This window comes from Lindgomyces ingoldianus (genome assembly GCF_010093535.1).
Source record: "Lindgomyces ingoldianus strain ATCC 200398 unplaced genomic scaffold BDR25scaffold_12, whole genome shotgun sequence".
NCBI lineage: Eukaryota > Fungi > Ascomycota > Dothideomycetes > Pleosporales > Lindgomycetaceae > Lindgomyces > Lindgomyces ingoldianus.
In genome coordinates this window covers 401,096-421,855 of record NW_022985173.1, presented here as the reverse complement: position 1 = coordinate 421,855, position 20,760 = coordinate 401,096, and the positions used below count along the sequence as shown (strand labels likewise).

Sequence of the window (20,760 nt, the reverse complement as noted above, 5' to 3'; positions counted from 1 at the left end):
GACAGCAATGTAAAGAGAGAGGAATAGAAAGACACATTGAGAGCTATCAGAAACCTCCGACTCTTTGTCTTGAAAACCAACCTCACCTTTCTATAACACCGCATTACGACTCGCTATCAGCGTGAGAGAGGACGGTAACAGCGATCTCGGGTTTTCCGACTATACCCGAGGGCAAACAAAGAATTCTAGGCAATGTCGGCAGGCTATTAGGACCTATAACAGGTACACTCGAGGAATTGAGGTGTAAAAGTAAGAGATGTCTAGCAAACCAAGGTTTCTAGGAGAGGCAATCAATAAAGATTTCACGGATTGTTTACTACGCCTTGTCAAATAGTACAAGAAAGCTATATAAAAAGAGGTAAGTTCTGTTATCCTTTAGCTGTGGCAACTATATCTGAGGAAGGAACACCCGGCTAGTTTAAAAGACAATATAGGAGTACGGCGTCCATAGCAAGGATTCTAGGCCGGTGGAGTAGACACCAAAAACGCTGGAAGTCGCTGGCTTGCGCAGGGTGTCTTGCCAGTAAGGTACAAATGAGGAGGATTCATGATCTTGCTAGTTGGGCACGCCAATCTAGAAACTATTTAAATGCTATTGAATGTGAACAAGGAGGTTGGCAGAAGCGAAGACGGACAGCGTATGAGTTAAAAGAGATATAGGGATAACTGTAGCTAGGAAGCTGTTGTACTTGAGAAAAGATTGAATATTAGCGGAAGGAAAGGTGGCTAAGAATCATTCGGAACGAGTTTGGTGTTAGAAACTTACATCTAAAAGAGGAGAGAGGAACTGTGGCAGTGGGGTAGACACCCGACGAACTTATTGGGTTGCAATCCCGGTCTCAATACCCCATTTCGAAGTGGAGCTATAGATCAGGACCTCGAGCGAAGGGAACCACAACGTTGAAGAGAGTGGTAATACTTGGTCAACTCTGCGATTGCAGACGGCCGAAAAGCGCAGAGGAGAGTCCACTCAGCAAGTCTCGGACATGGTACGCATAGCCCTCCTGACAATCTGAACTAGCACCCGTCATCGAAATCCAAATACCTAATGTCCGACTTCGGCACCCTCTGACTGGCCTTCTCGTCGCTTCCTCCCATCCCCACACATTCGAAACAAGCAAACTCCTCAATCGGGATACAGAGTCCCTCGCCAGCCCGCTTCTTCGCAACCGCAATCCCGGCTCGAACTTCCTGCCGATCGACCCGCTCTACCCCCTGACCTGTTGTCCCACGTTGGTACCTGTTCACCCCTCCTCCGGTGAGACTGAGACCCTGGGCTATCTCTTTCTCCTCAAATCTTGGTTGACGACGCGGGATCCCACGTGCCCGCAACACTATTTGGGAACCTACCAGAGCGTGTGAGCCTCTGACCTCACGTTGCATGAGGGAGGGATTAATGCAACGAACGACCGGGCAACGTCCAGTTGACCGAGTACTACAGATAGACACCTGAAGCAATCAGACACGTCGTTAGCGGAACCTGGATGCTAGTGTGGGGGGTGACAAAGCCTGCCTCTCCCGTCGTAAGCGAGGCTCTTCGTGCGAAATCATGCCAACATATACCTGGCATTCTTCGAATCACTTGCTCATCCGTGTACTTGGGCTCCGAACTGCGCTACTCCTGAGCGATGTCGGTGTTGGACCTCGCCCATCTTCTCAAAATTATTGGCGTCCGTCCATCTGGGAAGTGTTGTGTCCGGCCTTCGACGAGATGTATTGGATCTGGAATATATGAAGGAGGTGCTGTTCGCATGATCCGACCGTGAGGGCCACAGGGTCTAAAAGATATCTGAAAGGAGCCACGTATGAATGTCGCACAGCTCGGCTCTTTCGTCTGTAGCGAGCTGTAGATTCGGGCTGTGCCTCAAGATAGAGAGATATGGACTTTGAAACGAGAAACTGCTGCATGCAAGCAGATCGGCAGGCAGACGGTCGGGAAGGCATGTGCCCGGATTCTGTCTTCGGAAGAATCGGAGTTGTCAAGACGCATTTTATGGGAGCCAAGTTGCGGCCTTCGCATTGCATATGTCGTGTCCAGCGTTCATCAGTCCTCAGATCCAACCGCTGACTCTTAAGTACTGTATCGTACCCGTGTTCACACTCCTCCGCAACACTGCACAGCAGCAAACAAGCCTGAACCGATGATCCCAAGCCAGGGCCTCCAAGCGCCTGAACTACGAACGGTTACAGGAAGTACGAGGCCACAGAACGCACGTTCACTCTGCAACACGACGTCACCCATCCGCCCCATCCGACCCCTCTCAATGATTGATTACTGTCACGCCTCGCTTCCCCATCTTCTCCAAATACACGTACATCATCTACCACCCCCCATTTTGACCGTGTTACACCGCCGACGACAGATAGCCCTCGCTTCCAGACGAGGCCGAATCGCACGGGATCCAAGACAACGGATATTCTCCGACGATTGCACGACTGGGCCTTCCTCCACTCCATTCTACTCCACATAGCCTGGGTGAAATGATGAGGCTGAATTTGGTGGTACCAGAAGGGCGGTGAGGATAGTTGCAGATCTGGGGTGTTGGCATGGGGATTCCTAGGAAGAGAAGAGTGATTGGTATATGGATGAGATGCGAATGAAGTGATGAGGTAGTCCAGTGTGATTAGTCCTCCTTGCTGAGCGACGCCGTGAGCGCGACGGTGGCGATGTTGTTTGATTGCATGTTTTCGTTGAGGGCGAGTGTGGGAGTACGGGGCTGATGTTGTGGAACGCCGTGACGGGGTTGCCTGAACAGGTTTTCCGTAAGTGGTTTTAGGGGACATAAGGTAAAGGTAAATGTGAAAAAAAGGGGATGAGTACGAAGAGGGGGAAGTGGAGTTCAGAACCCGCCGCCGCTCGCTCATCTAGGAGAATTGGAAGGATTTGACACAACGAATTAGATCAACTATCATTTTGAAGGCATCGAGAAAAAGTATCCGAATGTGACTTTGCCTCGACACACGCATCCTCCATGTAAAGCTCAAAACTCCTGCCACCGTTTCGTCACTCCTCTATCCCATCTTCCCACTGTGAATGACAAAAAATATAATTACTTTGCCTGCTCCCTCCTAATCAATATAGCAAAGCACCTTAAAAGGTGGAAGGGGTATGTAGCACACATACACACGCGATTAAGAGTAAAAGAATCGGATATCTGTGTCGTTTGCCTGCCCAATGCTGAAAGTAACATACTTCAGCCTGCTAATTCGAATGCAAAGACCCGAATATTTGAATAAAAAGATATGGGAATAAGGGGGAATAAGGGGGAATATGAGTGGCGGGTAGATGGGGCAAACAGTAAGATGGGGTCCGAAAATGCTCATCAGCGAGAGAAACAGAAGCTTAGAAAGTGCTGCGAACCAGTCGAGAAATAATAACATGTGGGGGATAGTCAACTCCTCTTTCCTGCCCTAGATGGGCATGCAATGATGGGTAAAAACGGCGCACTCTTCGAATAGTAGTACATAAAATAGCATTCTTCTTTCTTGCCGAGATGCAATGACAAGCATCATGCCGTTTTCATTTCTCCACCGAATCCCTTCGCAACCAAAACACTTAGATTCTTCCGGTAATAGAGTTTTAAAGTATGCAGTGGCAGGAAAGTGTCGTTCGTTGAGCTCGTTGATAAAATTTTGGATAGGTCCTCATCTTCATCATGGAGCCCTGCTTACTGTCCACGAAAGCGTTGCCATGTCGCAGATGCGCGCAATGACTTGCTGCGTACTGTTTCGACACTCGTGACTGATGAATCCCATGGCAACATTTAGCTTGTTCGGGTCGCTCTCCGGATTCTGATCGACGGGTACTGGAAGACTATTGGGAAATCCACGGACACGGCCACCAGAAGATCTCGCGATCGCAATAGAGTATATAACATCTCGCGCTTCAATCTGCTGCAGAACCTGTCGCATCGTGCTCAACGCTTGTTCGACAGCACCTGCAGGTGCAGAATCACTATCTGCATACACGACAAAGTTGCCCAATTGCTCCCAGAAATCGATCTCGGCCTTCTTCTGGATGTCAACGTCGGCCGGATACGATATTTGACGCAGTGGATTTGTTTCAAGATTTTGATTGGTTAAGAGGGATTCTAGAATGTCGAAGCGCGCTCGGACTTCCTTTAATGAACGATCCTCATTTTCGGCATTGGCGGGTGCTGTCCCGTTAGTGCCGTTGGTGGCAGGGGGATTCTGTTTGCACACGCCCAACATATGCCAGATCAGACGAGCCTCTTGACTGAATATTCGCGCCATATCGAATGAATTGTGTTGATATTTCACCGTCTCTGCAAATGCCACGGCTTCTTCATGGAGGCTCCTGTCGGCTAAGATCTTGTTGAGCGCATTGTTGTTGGTTGAGTACCATTTCGTCTCGAGGATTGCGTCTAGACCCAGGCAATAGTCGTTCGCTAATATCTTTGCAAATTCGTCGTCCAGTTCCGGTGGGATTGGTGAGGTCCGTGGGGGTATTTCAGGTGGATTATGGTTGCCAATGGGGAAGATGTCAGTGATTTTGATGCGTTTGGCTGTACAAAAAGAGTCAGCACATATCTGAGCAAGTGTATGATGAAAACAAGTAAATGCATAAAACACGGACCCTTCATGGGGTGGGTGTCGGAGGCCACAGACGAATATGGACTTGAACTTCCCACCCCGCGCAGCGCAGGGTTCATTGCATGCGTACCGTTGTATGGCGGTTGTCCCCCATGCATGGCTGGGTCCTGGGCAGCGAGCGCAGGATCTATCGCAGAGTTGTTGAAGTTTTCGTAGGGAGGATGGCCTGATGCCGAGGTAGGAACCGGCGGGGCGTAGCCAGCAGTCGCAGCGGGGGCGTATCCCTGGGGAACCTGCCCACCGTATGACACCGTGGTGGGTGGAGAAGAGGCAGGGACAGAGGTTGGGTGCGGTGCAGAATTTGGGGCGGGTTGTATTTGCGCAGGCCCGGGTTGCTGCTTGAAAATGGGATCGTATCCCAAACACTCGCGCTTGCTCTTCTGGCAGTTTCGGCAGATGGGATGGGCTTCGTCGCACTAGTTGAGATTCTAGTCAGCAGTTGTGTCGCGGACGAGTGAAGTCGGATTAGAGGTCGAGAAAAGTTTGGATCTCGCTTCTTTGGTGGCTCGGTTACAGACGACAACCGCTGCCTCCTGCGATGCTTGCACCTCATGCCTCGCGCATTCACGTCGCGTCTAGCCCATCGCGTCCAATTGAACTGCAAACGTACCTTTATGCGCCTCTTGCGACAAGTCAGACACCCGGTCTTCGTGCGACGCTTGATTTCCTTCTTGTGCCGCCCGCCCGATAGAATTCTTTGCTCGCCCTGCGGCGGCAGCTGGTAGCGCATCGCGAGCTGATGCGGGCCGCCCGCCATGTTCATCTGCTGCCCAGGAGGTGGAGCGTGGCCCGGATGCTGATAGTACTGGGGCATGCCGTGCTGTGGTGGAGGGAGCGGCGACCCCATCGGCTGCTGTCCTGAGTGCTGCGGCGGCGGCTGTGTCTGGCCATCCTGCAAACGTATTGGGGGAAGATTCAGAGAGGGTAGTGACATATTCTGGCCCTGCGGCGAGCCACGATACGGCTCAGGGTTGGATTGGCCCTGCGGCGGAGGGTAGGTGTAGGTGGGCTGCATCGAAGGCGACGGGTAGGAGTGTGGAGAGGGATAAGAGGCCGATTGTTGTCTTTGCTGGGTGCTCTGATCCGCCATGCTGGTTTGCGAGAAGTGCGATGGGGCGGGCGAGTACGGCGCTGTGATGTTTTGTGCTTTGGAAAAATCGTGTGACATTCACGCCTAGCGGTGAATGGGGCCTCGACGGTCCCACCAGCACGACGTCGAGACCGTGGACGTGAAGTTGAGACGACACACAGCAGAATCGCGTCTGGTGGAAAGATGGCCGCCGGCGTCAGAGCGAAGCGAGAAAGCTTGACAGCCCAGGACGGGACGAGGCCACAGACGAGGGAGGAGGAAAAGAGCGGAAGGCAGGCCGAGACGCAGGACGGCGGCGTATCGGCCAGATCGGGGGGTCGAGCTAGGGAGCTGGTGGAATGCTGCAGGCCAGGGGACCTCGGTCTGCTGGATGCCAGTCGCTGGGGAGCGCGTAGTGACACTGAGCAGAAGGTCAGAGAGCGTCGGCAAAAGCTCGCCCGCCAGAACACCGAATGCGCTACACCAAGGAGAAGAGGAGGGGACGAGCGAGCTAGGCGGAGGAGCCGCGCGTGACGGATGAAGGGGTGGGCGCAAAAAGCAGGTGTTGGAATGCGACAATAAATGGTGCTCGGTGCTGAAAGGAGGGTGCTTCGACGAGGCGATTGGGTCCTCAAGCTAACGCGCGAAGAGGCAGCTAGTTGTGCTTGGTGGCGGTGCCTGGGGTGGTGGGATAACGCGGTTCACACAGCGCCCAAGCAGCAGCTCGGGGCAGCTTGGGGCAGGATGCAATGAAAAGATGCGGGAGATGATTGCGTACCGTTCGAGGGCTGATGCTACGCGAGCGCCCGTTGCAGATGCTCTCGCTAGAGCCGGCCTGGATGGCCTGGGGTGTTGGCGAGCGAGTGCAGCGCAACCTCGTCAGCAATAACTGCTGGGGGGAGAGATGGAAAACCGGAGCGGGTGCAGATGCAGATGCCGGGCGAGGTGAAATGCAAATGCAAAATGAATGGGTGCGGGCAGTGAAGGAGAGAAAAATTAGCTGGTGATGTGGCACTAGACCCGATTGGGCCGGCACGTGCAACGCTGGTGATGCGGAAGAGTTTCTTCGGTCGCATCACTTCTCCTTCAGACCTCCGTAAGCAAGGCTTTCTGTCGCCGCCGCCAGCAAGCAGCACGCGGGCAGATCGTCTTTGGCAGGGTCGCTGGGTTCATCCACACTGTAGATACGGCTTGGCTCTCTCCTGTCTCCTGCAGCCTCGAACCGCCTGCCCGCTCCATCACCAATCCAATACACTGCATGCAGCAACGCTTGCTCATCGACTCGCTCAGCTGTGCTGCAGTTTGCATCCAATACCGCTGGGAAGCGGTCGGCTACAGGCCCCATCCGGAATGGCATGACAGCCTTGGACATATTACGGTTTCCGCTCCTCGGGATCTAGCGAGCAAGCAGGAAGAATCTCACTGTGATGGTCCTTCTGCTTTCGGTACTGTACGTCTATCTATAAGATCTACCTTAACGCCCTCGCGAGGGGTCCTTTGATTTAGATACCTCAACCGACTTGATCCCCCTAGCCCTGAAACATTTCCCTCTCCCTCATGTCGGTAAACCCATGGAAGGAAGTGTCCAGCATGATATAGTGCTCCAATGTCATGGCGCGTTGGAGGAACAGGGGCGTAGATGTCTCACACGGGCCTCTACCGGCCCGGCTATCCACGTTCGGTCTGTGATCGGGCTGGGTATCAGCATATCATCGACCATTGTCAACGCTCGACCTGTGGGCGCTGACAAGATGAGGTAAGGTCCCGCTTGTGCAGTGTTATTTCCCTGCCCCATTTACCCGCCGAACAGCAGGATATCAGACCAAGATCTAGCCTCATCATATCCCAGCCACCTTTCGAACACGGATCAGCGCGGTGAGAAAGACGGTGAACCACGCCGCATGATGAAAGCAACTTCAGGGACGGCTGTTGACGTTGGTTCAGCATTTCCCTTCCGAGCAAAACTCAGCCTGAGACCCGAAAAGGTCGAGCCTGTGTTACCGGAGGCTGTCAACGGGTAAAAGCAGGCTTGCAGTGAACGGTCGTTGGAACGGCCAGTCTGTAACATGTGTAGTGTTGCAGGACCGATTAGCCAGAAGCTCTCTCTTCCCTTTGTATGCGGGTACCGCCGTACGGCTTCATCATCTTGAATATGCCAGTGCTGTCTTCCGCCAGAGCCGAAATCCTTCTAACTTCTCGCCCAAACCCTATGCTCTCCAAGCCGCTGCTGGAGAAACCAACCAAATCTTCAGCCTTCTGGCAAAGACACAGTCAGAGCTGTCGGTCAACCGGGAGATCCGGTGAGCGTAAAAAGCCTTTGTGCAACTGTGGTGTTCTCTCTATCACCAGCTCATTGGTCATGCCATCCCCGAACTCCTCCAAACCAGCCGTCAATTCCACTCAGACATCTACATGGAAGGTGGCTCTTTGCATTTTGATATTCCAACTTGAGGTTAGAAGGATCTTCCTCGTCACGACCCTTTGCTTCTCGCCTCAAGGATTGCCCCTGCTGGGGCACAACATAACAGACTGCGCGATATGGTTTCTAGAAGGCTTCTAAGGCGCCGCCAACCGAGCCTTGAGAATTTTAGACGAGCGACTTGCGCATCAAGCGGGACGCCTTTGAGATCCTTTGGCATGCCCAACAATCCGCCAGCCGAGCAAATCCTCTGCCGAAGTTTTTCATCGGAGCTAGACGAAACGACATCTGCTTGTTAAAAAGTTCACATGTCACAGGAAGCTGGGTAACTTCTCCCATCTCAAATTTTCGTTCAGAGTCTCCAGATCATTGGCCGGGACTGATCCCGGGCTTCGGGAAACTCACCCACATGTGGCTATCCATTCCACCCTTCTCTTTTTCTTTTGATGACCACGCTTTCCCGCCCGCTCCAAGTTCCCAATAGCTTTGAGGTAAAAGAACTGTACAGGACCGTAGTACCAATCTCTGTCACTCACACGCACCCATACGTACAAGGAACAACCTCGCGCGACAAACCGTCAGAGCCCGCACGCCCACCAGAACGGCATGCCGTAACGAGTCCACTGGCGCCTGCCAATCCGCGGGCACGGTTATGGCCGCCTCTGGATAAAAGCAACGGGATGATTTGTACCAACGACGAGTTACGTATGTATCGTGGGGTTTTTTGACGTGCTGGGCCAGGGCAAAAAAAAAGCAAAAAGTAATTATTCGCCCGGCCTTTTGACCTTGGGTTACGAACCTTATTTGCCTGGAAATCATCAGGAGATGGTGTCTCGCACACTGCCTTGGGGTGTCGGAAAGTGTATGCAACGACAAGGATAGAGTTTAGGGACGGAGTGGACGGAATGAGAAGATGAATTTTGGCAATCTATTCCAAGATTTTCCCAGCCTTTTCTTTGCATGTCGGCCTCGTTAAGTCTTGTTCTTTTGATTACATCTATAGCCAAACCATTCCATTCCGTGCCTACATACGCCATAGCTGAATCGAGCACTTAATACCAATTCCTCCTCCCTGGCAGCTTCTATCTTCACTTTCACGTCACTTCACAAATTCACCTGCTCCGGCACTACGTTCCTTAACGCCCCTGTCTCTAGCACACTTCTCACGTTGCTAATGTTCCACTCCTCCATAGCTGTTTGAGTCTGAATCCGCGTTGTCAAGTCAGCCTCGCTCATCTCAAAATGCCGCATGAAGTAGCACCCTCCTTCTCATTTAGGCAAGTATGGGCTGGGAAGCGCGCGGGATGCTGCAGGGACAGCAAGAGAACCGTCGTATCCATAGATGTCTTGGCTGTCCCTCCTCCTGTCTGCTTTGCTCGTCGTACCAGGCACACACACAACGTGTGTGCGTTCGGGCACAGATTGACGAAGTTGCAAACAAGTAGAAAGATACATGTGTGATTGCGAGTACCGCGGCACCGCAACCCTACATCCCCATGTGCGCCACTTTCCCCTCCCAAGTTCTTCCAGCCGCAACCTCAGGTTCTCCTCATCCCCCCAAACCCCACACAGACCAGCGTGTTTGAAAAGCTCAATGCCTTAAAGAAACGTCACACAACTCACCTCAACTGTCCAAGTACCCATATGCGGCACTAGCATAACATGCGGGTTGGCGACTAGTCCCGGATGTATCTTCGGCTCGTCTTCATACACATCCAGGCCGACTGATGCGACGTGTCCACTGTCTAGAGCCTGCACTAGTGCGGCTTCGTCAATGACGGCGCCGCGTGCTGTGTTAACGATTACGACGCCCTTCTTCATCATGGCGAATTCGCTGGAGGAGATTTTGTGGCGGGTATGGTTCTGGGGGTTAGGTTAGTTTGGAGAGGATGGGCTTTAGGAGATGATTGCTTAGTGGAGACTTAGGAAGTTAATAAGCGGTGGGACAAGGAAACATCCGGAAAGTCAGTCATCTACAGGTAAGTGAAACACTCACATTTAGGGGAAGATTCAAGCTGATGACATCGCTGATTCTGAGTAGCTCTTCGAAGCTCACGTATTCCGCTCCGCCGGCTAGCTCATCTGGCAGCTTTTTGCGGTTATGATAAACAACCCTCATAGAAAACGCCTCAGCTTTCTTCTTAAGATTCCTTCCAATCCCCCCCATTCCGAGAATCCCAAGCGTCTTGCCTTCCGGATCGTGACCCAGGGGTGGAGGAGGGTGACCCCTCCACTTTCCCTCTCGCAGTGCTGTCATGGATGTATTGAAACCTCGAAGCGCGCCTAGCATTAGGAACATATTCACGTCGGCCGTAGAGTCGTCTACCGCATTCGGTGTATTTGATACCTTGACGCCTCGGTCTGTGCAGACATGTACGTCTACTTGGTCGTATCCGGCCCCTGCGATAGGTCATGGTGAGCCTCTTGAGCGGTCGCTGATGTTATTTAGAAAGCCGTCCTGCCCATGGAGCGCGGCTCCAGAAAGAAGAAAAAGTGGCACGAAGGCCGGGCAAACTGGTATGTGCTCCAGTAAATGTCCGACAGTGAAAGTTGAAGCAGAAACATCTCCACGTGTATCGCTGCCGTGGCTCTGAGAACGCAGCCCGGAGTTTGCAACAACGGTAAGATCTCGCAGTCAAAGACGTACATTTTCATGTTCTAGCTTCGAATCGCACTGTGGTGCTGAAGTCCGCGGCGAGAACAATTGTGGTGAGTGCAGCACAGCAGACGATGCTCCTGCATGGCTCTCTCAGTCTGGCACAACATGGCGTGCTCTCGCGTCAGCGGAGGACCTGATAGGCCCAACAGAGTTTTGAGACCTAAGAGGCTAGCAGATCGTCGGCAGCCACGTGTTAACGCCTTAGGTTCGGAATTGAGTCCGTTCATGCTTCTTCGATGTGCCACTTTTCCTTCGTCCTGTGCAAAACCATGCCTGGGCTTTTATTCCCCATATGCGGCTCCGAATCCCGAAACTGAAATTCTTAATCAGATTCTCTGACAGCCATGCAGGTTCATCTCCCAAAACGAGCGGCTGCAGCTTTTGGTTACGCGACTTATGCATTGCAGGACGGAACTAGACTCGGCAAAGGAAAAAGAGAAACCGAGCTTCTCTCTGAACTTACCATTATGGCATATGAACTTCAAGCTCTTTGGCAAAAGCTGAACCAGCTCCTTATCGAACCTCCCGGTGATGTCCACGCTGGCAAATGTCCGATATACGACCAATACCCCATCTAATTGTCCGCTCTTGCACTCCTCCAGAAATTCATTGCGGCTTCGGGCATTGGGAATGATCAATTCGGCGAGAGTAGAAAGCGAATTCCATGAGTCGTGTGCGCTGCAATCGGAGATCTGGTAAGAGACTGGGATTCAGGCATATAGCGCCGAACACGAATAGTGGTTGGAAGAAGCGAGCTCAACAAGAGGATGAAGACTGATAGACAGGAAAACCGATTCCACATTCCGGTATCGGAGTGCACACTCGACAACTTGATTCTTGAGAGTAATCGAAATGACTTCTTGACTTACTGTTCGATTTCTCCCAGCAGTAGAACTTTCGGTTTGGTCATGCTGCTTCGGCACAGATGATGGGCTATGGTTTGACTTCGGACGGCAGTCTAATTGAGCGGGCGGTTAAGAAGAACGGCGGATACAAAAAGTCGAAGTCTGTCTTTGAATCTGTATAAGGGTCTTGAAGGTAGATAACGTCGTCTTCCTTTTTCTTGTATGACAGAAATCGGGCAGACATGCCCCGCCTTGCTTGGGACGGCCTGCAGCTCAGGCCTGCCCCACCAGCCCGAATGCTCTCTTCTAGCCTTTCCGGTGAAAATGCTCGGTGAAGAGAGAGGAGCAACGTAGCGGTGAGACCGGAGGAGAAGGGTTAAGGGTTAGGATGAAGTAGTTGGCTGCAGTGACTCGGGGTGCGACAGCGTTTGTGGCATTTATATCGTTTATATCTCGCGGCCATGTGCTGTTATCGCAAGACTCCCGCCAATTACGACATCGAACTGCCCAAAGTTCCTGGACAGCGGCCTGTGGCCGCAGCCGGTACCGACCGAACGGTACAGAGAAGAAGGGACTGCATACACACATTGATCTGCGACAGCCTTGGTTGTGTAAATCCCACGGGAGGACAGAAAAAGTACGATGAGGCAGCTGTCGTGCCGCTTCCGCGACTGTCTAACATCCAGTGAGATTCTTCTTCGCCCGGATGAGAGTTTGGCCGAACCATCATGTTACCGGCCATGGCTAGCGGATAAGGAACTCCTGAAGATCACGCTGGAGGTGAGGTCTATGTGTGTGCCACATCCCTCCCCTGCTTACTACGAGGCGTTTAACGTTAGCGTAACATGGCGTATGTCCCGAAATGCAACGAATAGGAATCGGCACGCCCGGAGAAACAAATCGCAGACAAGAAAATACGTTCCGACCACACGCTCCTGACGCCAGATGTGTGCTGACTCGAGGTTGAAAGTTGCTGACAATCCCACAGGCTCAATTATTGTCCCTCTCTGCCATCCCACGTCAACCACGCTGGAGGGGGAGTGTGATGTGATGTGCTGTCGTGTCTTTCTTTAGCTATTACCCAAGAATTTCACAATCAACCGGCGCTTGATCTGCAAGTTTCTGCCTTGGTTGCACATTCATTCCATTCCGATCCATTTTCTCTATCTGTGCAGCTAGCCCAGACGGATAAGGAGGGCTAATGTGGCTGCGGTGCAATGACAACCAGATACCGCATGCACGAGGTCGCCTATGGAGATACGGCGCCATGCGGGGTTTTCTAGCTTCGCTACCAGGACGGGCGGACGATAGTCCTCTTGACATACTTTCATGAACCGCCACCATTTTGATCTGCCTTCCACTTGTGCACATTCGCCAGAAAACTGGCGAATTTCGCCGCGCTCTCGTCGTCTGCTGGAAACACATAATCCATGTACTCTTCGAACGAATCGTCGTCCAGCTTCCTCCGCTTCTTGACCTTCCGGGGCATTTGCTTGTCCACTTTTTCGATATCCGAAGAAGATCCATGTGCTGTCTCGAAGGATTTCCATGCATTGAGTAACGCCACTCTCTTTGCGATGTTAGATTGCATGTATGCGCAGTGGAGATAAGGAAACTTACTTCTTCCTTCAGCTCCTTTTCCTTCATCCTGCTATGTGCTCTCTCGAAGACCTTTCTCGCTCGGGCTTTTGCCTCTTCACTCACTGGTCTATCCTCATCACCAACATCTCCCTCGCCATCTGGAGCACCAATTTCAAATTGAGCCCAACTGATCCAAACCTTGACATGATCTGTCTTCTTGAGAAGCCTTTCATAGAGTTGCCGGGTCCTCTCGTACTCTCCCTCCTCTTCTTCGAAGTCAATATACGCTTTCCACAATAACTCCGGCATGTCGAGCTGCGGCTCATCGACAGCCAACTCGAAGATAGAGCGAGCCCTGATTAAGTCATCTAGACCACGCTCGAGTTCTGCAAACTTAATCCAGGCTTGAGAGTTGGCTGGATTCCATTCAATATACTTTTCGTAGAGCTGACGGCAGCGACCAAACTCAAATAGTTTCATCTCGAGCTCAATATAGCCTCTAAAGAGTTTGTCTTTTGGACACATTCCTATCGATCGCCCTAGAGTTTTCCGTGCATCGGTTAATTGGCCTTGTCGGAGCTCGAACTGCGCTGCCATTAACCACACTTTTGCGAAGGTGAATCGTTTGTGCGGGAGGAGCCGTAGACATTCTTGGTAGATCTGTCTAGTCCTCTCGATGTCCCTAGTTGTGGTCTCTTCATATAATGCGTAGAACAGCCATAGGTAGATGTAGCGTCTCCAATGTCGTTTCTCTTGGGTTGGGGGAATTTGCGCGATGGCCCTCTCGTAAACATCGCGAACCCGATCAGTATTTCCAGAAGCCTCCTCTAGGCGCGCAAAGTCAATCCAAGCGTCGTAATTTTTGGGATTCTCCTTGACCTGTTCCTCGTAGTGCACCCTTCGTTTAGATAGAATAACATCCTCGATTCCGTCCCGGTCACCGTATTGCTTCTCGAACTGGGTGAAGGCTTCATGGAGTTTGACTGATTTCGATCGTGGCATGCGATCCAGAGCGAACTTGTAGATCGCCCTCGCCCGTTCGATTTCCTTGAGCCTTGCTTCAAATCTGGCGTACGCCATAAATAGCTTTTCATCCATGAAGTGATCCCCAAGTGTTTCGATAGCGGTTCCGAAGACATCTCGAACTAGATCGCTGGTGCCATTCTCTTCCTCAAATTTTGCCCACTTAATCCAATTCTTTGGTTCCGGGTGCACAATTGTGAATCGTTCGAATATGGCCCTTGCTTTCTCCAATTCGCTGTACCGCTTCTCAAACTTGATATATGCAGACCATGCAGCTTCTTCTGGTTCCCACTGCATCCATCGTTCGAAGACTATGCGAACGCCGTCAAGATTCCCGAGGGTTTCTTCCATGTACACGTATTTGTACCATAGCTTATCGACTCGTGGAAGTATCGCAACGGCTCGGTCCATCAGATTCCGCGCATGATTAACATTTCGTGATTTCATTTCCGCCTCAATGTAGCGAATCCATAGCACAACCGCTGTGCTGTCAACGTCTAGGGCTCGCTCAAACACCGATCGCGCTCTTCGAAACTCTTTTTGCTCGAGTTCCCATTGGGCGTATTTCATCCAATTGTTCATGTTAATCCGATTCCTTCGGACATAGTCTTCAAACTCCTTCCTCTTTCTGCCTTGGAACTCATGAAGTTCCTCTAGGTCGGCGAACCTCTGCGTCGGCGCCTTAACTTTCTCATCTTGACGGTCAACGGCTTCTCGGAGAAGCTGCTCTGCGCTGATTTGAATGTCCGCGGCAGCCTTGTTCTTAACCCGGGGCGGGCCTCGTGAACTTTCCATGATGGAAGCGGGAGTGTAGGGCTAGCAGGAATCACGTTATAGCCTATAAGCTACAGGTTGTCGTAAAGAGCCTGGAGCGGCCTCTGGGGGGAAAAATGTGAGGTTGTTTGTTGACGCAGGTGACAAGCTCCTAGGGATGAATTTCGCGTCAGCGGTGAGAGGTGGCAGAACCGGCAATCACGTGAAATTTTTGCTACGCCAAGACCTTCACGTCAACTCACAGCTGCCTTCACCTCGCCCACTACATCGCCAACACCGCCACTTACCCTTCGCACCCGGTCTGCTAAGTCCTTTACCCGGGAAGTGTAGCAGGTCAGCATATAATACGACTTTTGCTCCTCCGCCGCCCGGATACTTCCGGCCGCACCCTCTAACACGCAGAGTGAAGTATCAACTATCCAAACCATGGCCACGCTCGAGCAGGAACTCCTCGCTGACTTCGAGGACTCCGGATCTGAGGGCGACGGCCTCGACGATACCAAGGATGACTTAGAACAGCTGGAGAAGGACTCCCAGGGCGGTTCTTCGAGCGATGAAGACCACATGGATGTGGACGAGGAAGCGCAATACGCCGAGCAGCAACGGAAGAAACAGAAGGGCCCATTTGATATTCGTGGCGCATCGAGCTTGCTTTTGAAACTACGACCCGTCTTGGACGAAATCGAGCGGTGCAAAGACAAAATGGACATTGTGCAGGACGGCGAGTCAATTGAAGAGAACCCGGAGTACCAGCTTTTGACGCAGGCAAACACACTGTCGACTTCGATTGACGGCGAGATTGCAGCGCTTCACAAATTTATTCGCGATCATTACTCAATACGGTTTCCTTACCTTGAGGACCTTATCAAGAATCCGGTCGACTATGCAAAGACAGTTGCCATCATAAAGAATGGACCGCTGGACGACATCAAGACTATCTCGCAAAGCGAAGACAACCTAGTTGGCGTCCCGCTCAGGACAATCTTAGACGGCCCACAGCTCATGGTCCTCACCGTCGAGGCTACCCGTGCAGAAGGACGGGATCTCAACGACGCTGAACTTGAACTTATCCTCAACGCATGCTCTATGATGCTCCAGCTTGATAAAGCTAAGACAATTCTTACCGATTATGTTCAGTCGCGAATGAGCGTCTTCGCGCCAAATCTCACTATTCTCATCGGCTCTTTGACAGCTGCCCAACTTCTCAACTTCGCCGGTGGCCTCACTGGTCTTGCGAAGACCCCAGCTTGCAATATTGCTCCCCTGGGATCTAATAAAGCGAGTGGAACTGGATTCGCTACAAATGTTGGAATACGGCATCAAGGCTTCCTGTACTACAGTCCACTCATCCAAGGCATCAGACAAGATCTCAAGACGCAGGCCTTGCGCATCGTCTCCGCAAAGGTCATTCTTGCCGCCAGGGTCGACCGAGTCCATCAGTCGCCGGACGGATCAATGGGTCGGCAATTCAGAGAGGACTGCGAGCGACGTCTTGACAAACTCACCGAGCCACCACCAAACAGGGGTGCACGTGCTTTACCAGCCCCGGACGACAAGCCGTCACGAAAACGCGGCGGACGGCGAGCACGTAAAGCCAAGGAAGCAACCGCCATGACCGAGATCCGCAAAGCCCAGAATAGAATGGCGTTCGGCAAGGAAGAGAAGGAGGTAGGCTATGGCACGGGAGACTCAACCCAGGGCCTCGGAATGATTGGCGCCCAAGACACAGGTCGCCTTCGCGCACAGCAAATCGATCAGCGCACGCGCGCTAAATTGTCCAAAAAGAACCCTGGATGGGGCGGCGGAACTACAACTACGCTCAACGGCGCGGCAACTGGTTTGGGCGGAACCGCGACGTCTCTTCGCGCTCAAGGACTGCGGACGGGCGGTGTGGGTATTCCGACGGCTGCGGGAACGAGTTCTATTGCATTCACGCCTGTGCAAGGCCTCGAGTTAGTCGATCCCAAGGTTCGGGAAGAGATGAATCGGAAACGCAAGGCCGACGACGACCGCTGGTTCAAGGGCGGTACTTTCACCCAGCTTGGCGGATCAAATGGGACTCCAAAGGTTGATAGTGCCGGCTTCAAGGTCCCAGACCTACCATTTAAGAAAACGAAGCTTGAGAACAGTAACAGTAAGGCAGCCTGAAGCTGAAGTCAAGCATCGTCGCCATTCGGGGTGCAGCTTTTTTTCTTTAAAAAAAAAAAAATTTTTCTAGGGGGAGGTGTATAGGGGATTGTATTGGATTAGGCCCTTCATTGCGGCGGTGAGGAAGTGCATGGCGTTGGTGGGGATTTTCAAATGAGCATTTTCACGGCGTTTTCAAGCAACTGCAGCCAGATCAATTTAAAAGATCTTAGCGAATACCGGAACGGGACATACCAGGTTGTAACATAGGAATAGGTACAGAGTGTCCTCTATCCAGTTACGTGTAGTGCTACCAGTGATCACAAAGGCGGATTTGTTGAATAGAGCACTTATTTTCTCTCCGAAAATCCAGAGGTATGATGGTTAGCTTGCTTACCATTGAACAGCATTATGCCTGTTGATAGTGTCGCATACAACTATCCGCCTATATATATCCTTCTGCTGTGCTAGCTAGAAGGGTTGACCTTTTGGCGACGCAACAGATAGTTTATTTGTTAGAATGTCATTTCACGCACGCTGAGCACAGACATCTTCGTGTAAGATAGAAAGGCGTGGGGACGCGCAGATCGAGGGGTGAACTCGGAGGCCAAAAAGGTTTTTGAGAACGACACATCCAAAGTGGCAGGCCAATACATTGCAGTCCGAGATATGTTTTCATTGAATCTCACCAAGGAATCCGGATATCTAGCAAAGTTACGCCGAGCCCAAAGACGGCTCAACAAAATCCAAAATGGTTGGTATCGCAAACCAAGAAAGCCAATAGTCCATTCCGGATCCAATTCATCCAACAACGAACAAAGTCGAAAGCCCGAAAATTGCCACCCGTTTTTGGGTTCCAAAAATACGAAAAGTGATTATGCAGAAGGCTTTCTGGTAGTTGGAAAGGCCTTTGGTATCCCGTATGCCAATGCAGAAGTATTCCAAAACCATAAAACTGACGGGAACGAAAAGTATGAACAAAACTGTGGTGCTCCAAGTGAACGCCGATATGCTACAGAGGATGTTGGGAGGGGAGTTGAGACATCCTTGGGTTGTGTGACTTATGGGTAGTACAGGAGTGGGGCGCGAATATTATGCTTGGGCGAGGAGAATTGTACGGTATCTGTCCGCAAGGCGACAAGCTGAGGGGGGAGGTGCCTTACCCAGAAGTTCGCTTTTGCGTTGAGACACCAGAAGATCGATTTTGCGTCGAGACAGACGGGGACCGGGTAGACGGCAAGAGAACAACATCTGCTTCGTAGTCAGGTATTGTCCATTGAACCTCCATCTTGCGCGCCTTTCCGTGCCCCGTCTCTGGGAGTCATCGCTGCGTTGCGTACATGCTCTCCTGTGTGGGTGATGATTGTGGAGGAGAGCGGCGGAGAATAGGTGAGGTTCGGACAGCATCAGAAGCAAGAGTCGCTGCTGCGCTAGGCTCAATGGGCGTTGAGTTTCCGACTACAGGTGACTTCCCTTTATTAGAACCACCACTGCCTGGATATTGTTGAATAGTTCGGACAGTGGAGGGTGTAGCGGGAGAGCGCCCACTAACACTCTGGGGAGCTCTTGGCGTCGTACTACCACCGCTCTCCATGCTGGGATGTTTCGCACGTGGCGTTGTGTCTTGACTTCCTCCACCAGCTAACCGCTGTGTCTCTTGTCTTGGTGTGTTCTCAATGCTTCCTCCAGCGATCGCGTTTGCGCGACCAGATTTGCTTCCAGAATTCGATCGACTCCTCTCTCCGCTTCTTCCCTGCACCTGAGCTAGTGAAGCCGTAATAGGAGGAACTTCGGCGGCTCGCCTTCTTGTTTGCGACGGATTCTGCTGGGCTGGCGCGAGGGGCGCAATGGGTGGAATAGGCGCCAAGGGCGGAATAGGCGCCATAGGCAGCCCATTGACTTCCTCGCTGCCACGACCACCAGCTTGGACACCACTCGGACCGACTGGCGCCGGGCTTCCTACAGATCCAGGAACGCGTGGCGTGCCTTCCCAACTTTTGCGCTTCATCATCCGGCCCAAAATGCCAACAAGCTCTGCAGCGTCTTCAAATTCGGTGTCATCCATTGCTTCCTGTGCGCGGTAAACATCTTTAATAGCGCGTCTAGCCATACGTCGGGAGCCCTCCTGATCGTGAAGGCAGTCCCAGAGGAAAGCGCTGTGTTCGAGAGCGACGGAGAGACGAAGTGGGTGTGAGCCAGGAAGAAAGGCTGTTGCGTATGCCGTAGCTGTTGTGAAGTAGCCGCCAGCGAGTGGAACAAAATTGAGGGGGGGAAGGATGAAGGACGAGGGTTGGGGTATCGGCACTGGATTAAGGCCTGGGGGCGCATTTGGTGGTCCTGGTGATGGGGTTGCAACCGGGCCACCCGCGGCGTACGGATTGGTGAGAAAGGATGTCTCAGACGTGATGGAGTCTATCGGCTCGCGCAGCATAGGCTGTTTTCCAGTGCGCTTTGAAGAGGGCGAGAGGCTCGACCCTGCTTCAATCTTCCGGGTCTGTCCGTTACCCGAACGCGGTGAAAGCGGCACAGGAGGTGCGCTTGCAGTTCGAGGGTCAGTCGTTGGCATGTTTGTCGCGGTGATGGGCGGTTGATTATGAAACAAGCAGAAGATGTGATAGAAGCTGGCCCGTAACTTGACGCTGAGCACCCTGCATTCTGGGCCATGCTGATTGTCTTGGGCATAGGGAAGGACGTAGAGCTCCAATATTGAGAGTCCTTCACGAGCTAGCCATAGAATGTGTTGGTAGGCTGAGAGAGATGGCGTGTCTCGAGATGTATCTAACTTCCTAAGCTTTCGAGCTCGGACAAGCCTCCGTGCCAACAGGACTGAGAGGCCGAGGATTTGATAGAGCGAGTCTGAGAGGAGCGGGCTGGCAGCGGCTGTCTGTTTGGCTATTCGACCTAAGAATTTCTGGTCGAAGTCCAAAGATGCCATCGCTGGGCTGCTATTTCCATCCGTCAGTTGTGTCGGGATTTAAGAAGAACCGGCGGATGAAAAAGGGTGAAAGTTGAAGGGAGGAGCGATGGGAATGAGTTTGGGTGCGGCTTCTAAGCCGAGGCTCACAGGAGCAGACGAGGTGAACAGATTGGGAGATAGATAACTCTCTGCAAACGAATGAGAGCACCTTTCTCTCCTCCACTGCTCAGGATGAGCTGCGACCAGCACCAGGCCTTACAGCATGAGGACAAGGTAGGTTGCCAGAGCAATTGGGAGTCGCAAGTCGAACCGGGCCACTCACCATCCACAATAGTTAACACTGCACTCTGGATCTCGAATCCAGACACAGTACAACCCGATACGGGCTGGCCAGTGATGTCTTTAAATAATGTCCCGCCGAAGAGATGAGCTCTTGAAACCTAGCCACAAGTAGCCGCCAGTTGATAGTTTCGACAGCCGACGGCCGTGCGCAGAAGTTCACGGAGTGAATGGTGCTTCCCGTGACAGGCCCCGGCTGACGGGATATTATTCGACGAGATGGGGTGTGATGGGTGTCCCAGGCGCCGCGCGGAGATTTGTTGAATTAGTGCAGATGATGGAAGTGAAAATGGTACAATGTACAAGTGAAGGGAAATGTCGAAGTTTAAAGAGATGTTATATCCTACAGGGCCGAAAGAGGGAGTGATTGTTCAACGCCAGATCCAATCGGGG

The 20,760-nt window shown here is 52.1% G+C and overlaps 6 protein-coding genes across 6 annotated transcripts; 1 reads left to right on the top strand and 5 right to left on the bottom strand.

The window, feature by feature from the left end:
- Positions 1-2,088: 2,088 nt before the first annotated feature.
- Positions 2,089-2,908, bottom strand: BDR25DRAFT_302833 (uncharacterized protein). The gene has a single exon (XM_033689884.1). It carries the CDS (start codon positions 2,782-2,784, stop codon positions 2,185-2,187), a length of 600 nt encoding a protein of 199 aa, XP_033548870.1. The 5' UTR covers positions 2,785-2,908; the 3' UTR covers positions 2,089-2,184.
- Positions 2,909-3,654: 746 nt separating this feature from the next.
- BDR25DRAFT_324552 (uncharacterized protein) lies at positions 3,655-5,704 on the bottom strand (the record flags this gene model as incomplete). Its single annotated transcript, XM_033692165.1, has 3 exons — positions 3,655-4,526; positions 4,598-5,030; positions 5,225-5,704. 3 exons carry the CDS (start codon positions 5,702-5,704, stop codon positions 3,655-3,657), a joined length of 1,785 nt encoding a protein of 594 aa, XP_033548869.1.
- A 3,300-nt stretch (positions 5,705-9,004) lies between these two features.
- BDR25DRAFT_393012 (glyoxylate reductase) lies at positions 9,005-12,013 on the bottom strand. The gene is made up of 5 exons (XM_033698236.1): positions 11,631-12,013; positions 11,225-11,439; positions 10,099-10,502; positions 9,726-9,965; positions 9,005-9,305 (listed from the first exon to the last, which is right to left on the bottom strand). Exons 1-5 carry the CDS (start codon positions 11,669-11,671, stop codon positions 9,207-9,209), a joined length of 999 nt encoding a protein of 332 aa, XP_033548868.1. The 5' UTR covers positions 11,672-12,013; the 3' UTR covers positions 9,005-9,206.
- A 628-nt stretch (positions 12,014-12,641) lies between these two features.
- On the bottom strand, positions 12,642-15,111 carry BDR25DRAFT_342062 (TPR-like protein). The gene is made up of 2 exons (XM_033693674.1): positions 13,227-15,111; positions 12,642-13,176 (listed from the first exon to the last, which is right to left on the bottom strand). Exons 1-2 carry the CDS (start codon positions 15,003-15,005, stop codon positions 12,934-12,936), a joined length of 2,022 nt encoding a protein of 673 aa, XP_033548867.1. The 5' UTR covers positions 15,006-15,111; the 3' UTR covers positions 12,642-12,933.
- Positions 15,112-15,250: 139 nt separating this feature from the next.
- On the top strand, positions 15,251-17,458 carry BDR25DRAFT_302829 (Prp31 C terminal domain-containing protein). The gene has a single exon (XM_033689883.1). It carries the CDS (start codon positions 15,411-15,413, stop codon positions 17,130-17,132), a length of 1,722 nt encoding a protein of 573 aa, XP_033548866.1. The 5' UTR covers positions 15,251-15,410; the 3' UTR covers positions 17,133-17,458.
- Positions 17,459-18,432: 974 nt separating this feature from the next.
- On the bottom strand, positions 18,433-20,046 carry BDR25DRAFT_221752 (14-3-3 protein; the record flags this gene model as incomplete). The annotated part of the gene is made up of 1 exon (XM_033685042.1): positions 18,433-20,046. One exon carries the CDS (start codon positions 20,044-20,046, stop codon positions 18,433-18,435), a length of 1,614 nt encoding a protein of 537 aa, XP_033548865.1.
- Positions 20,047-20,760: the final 714 nt, after the last annotated feature.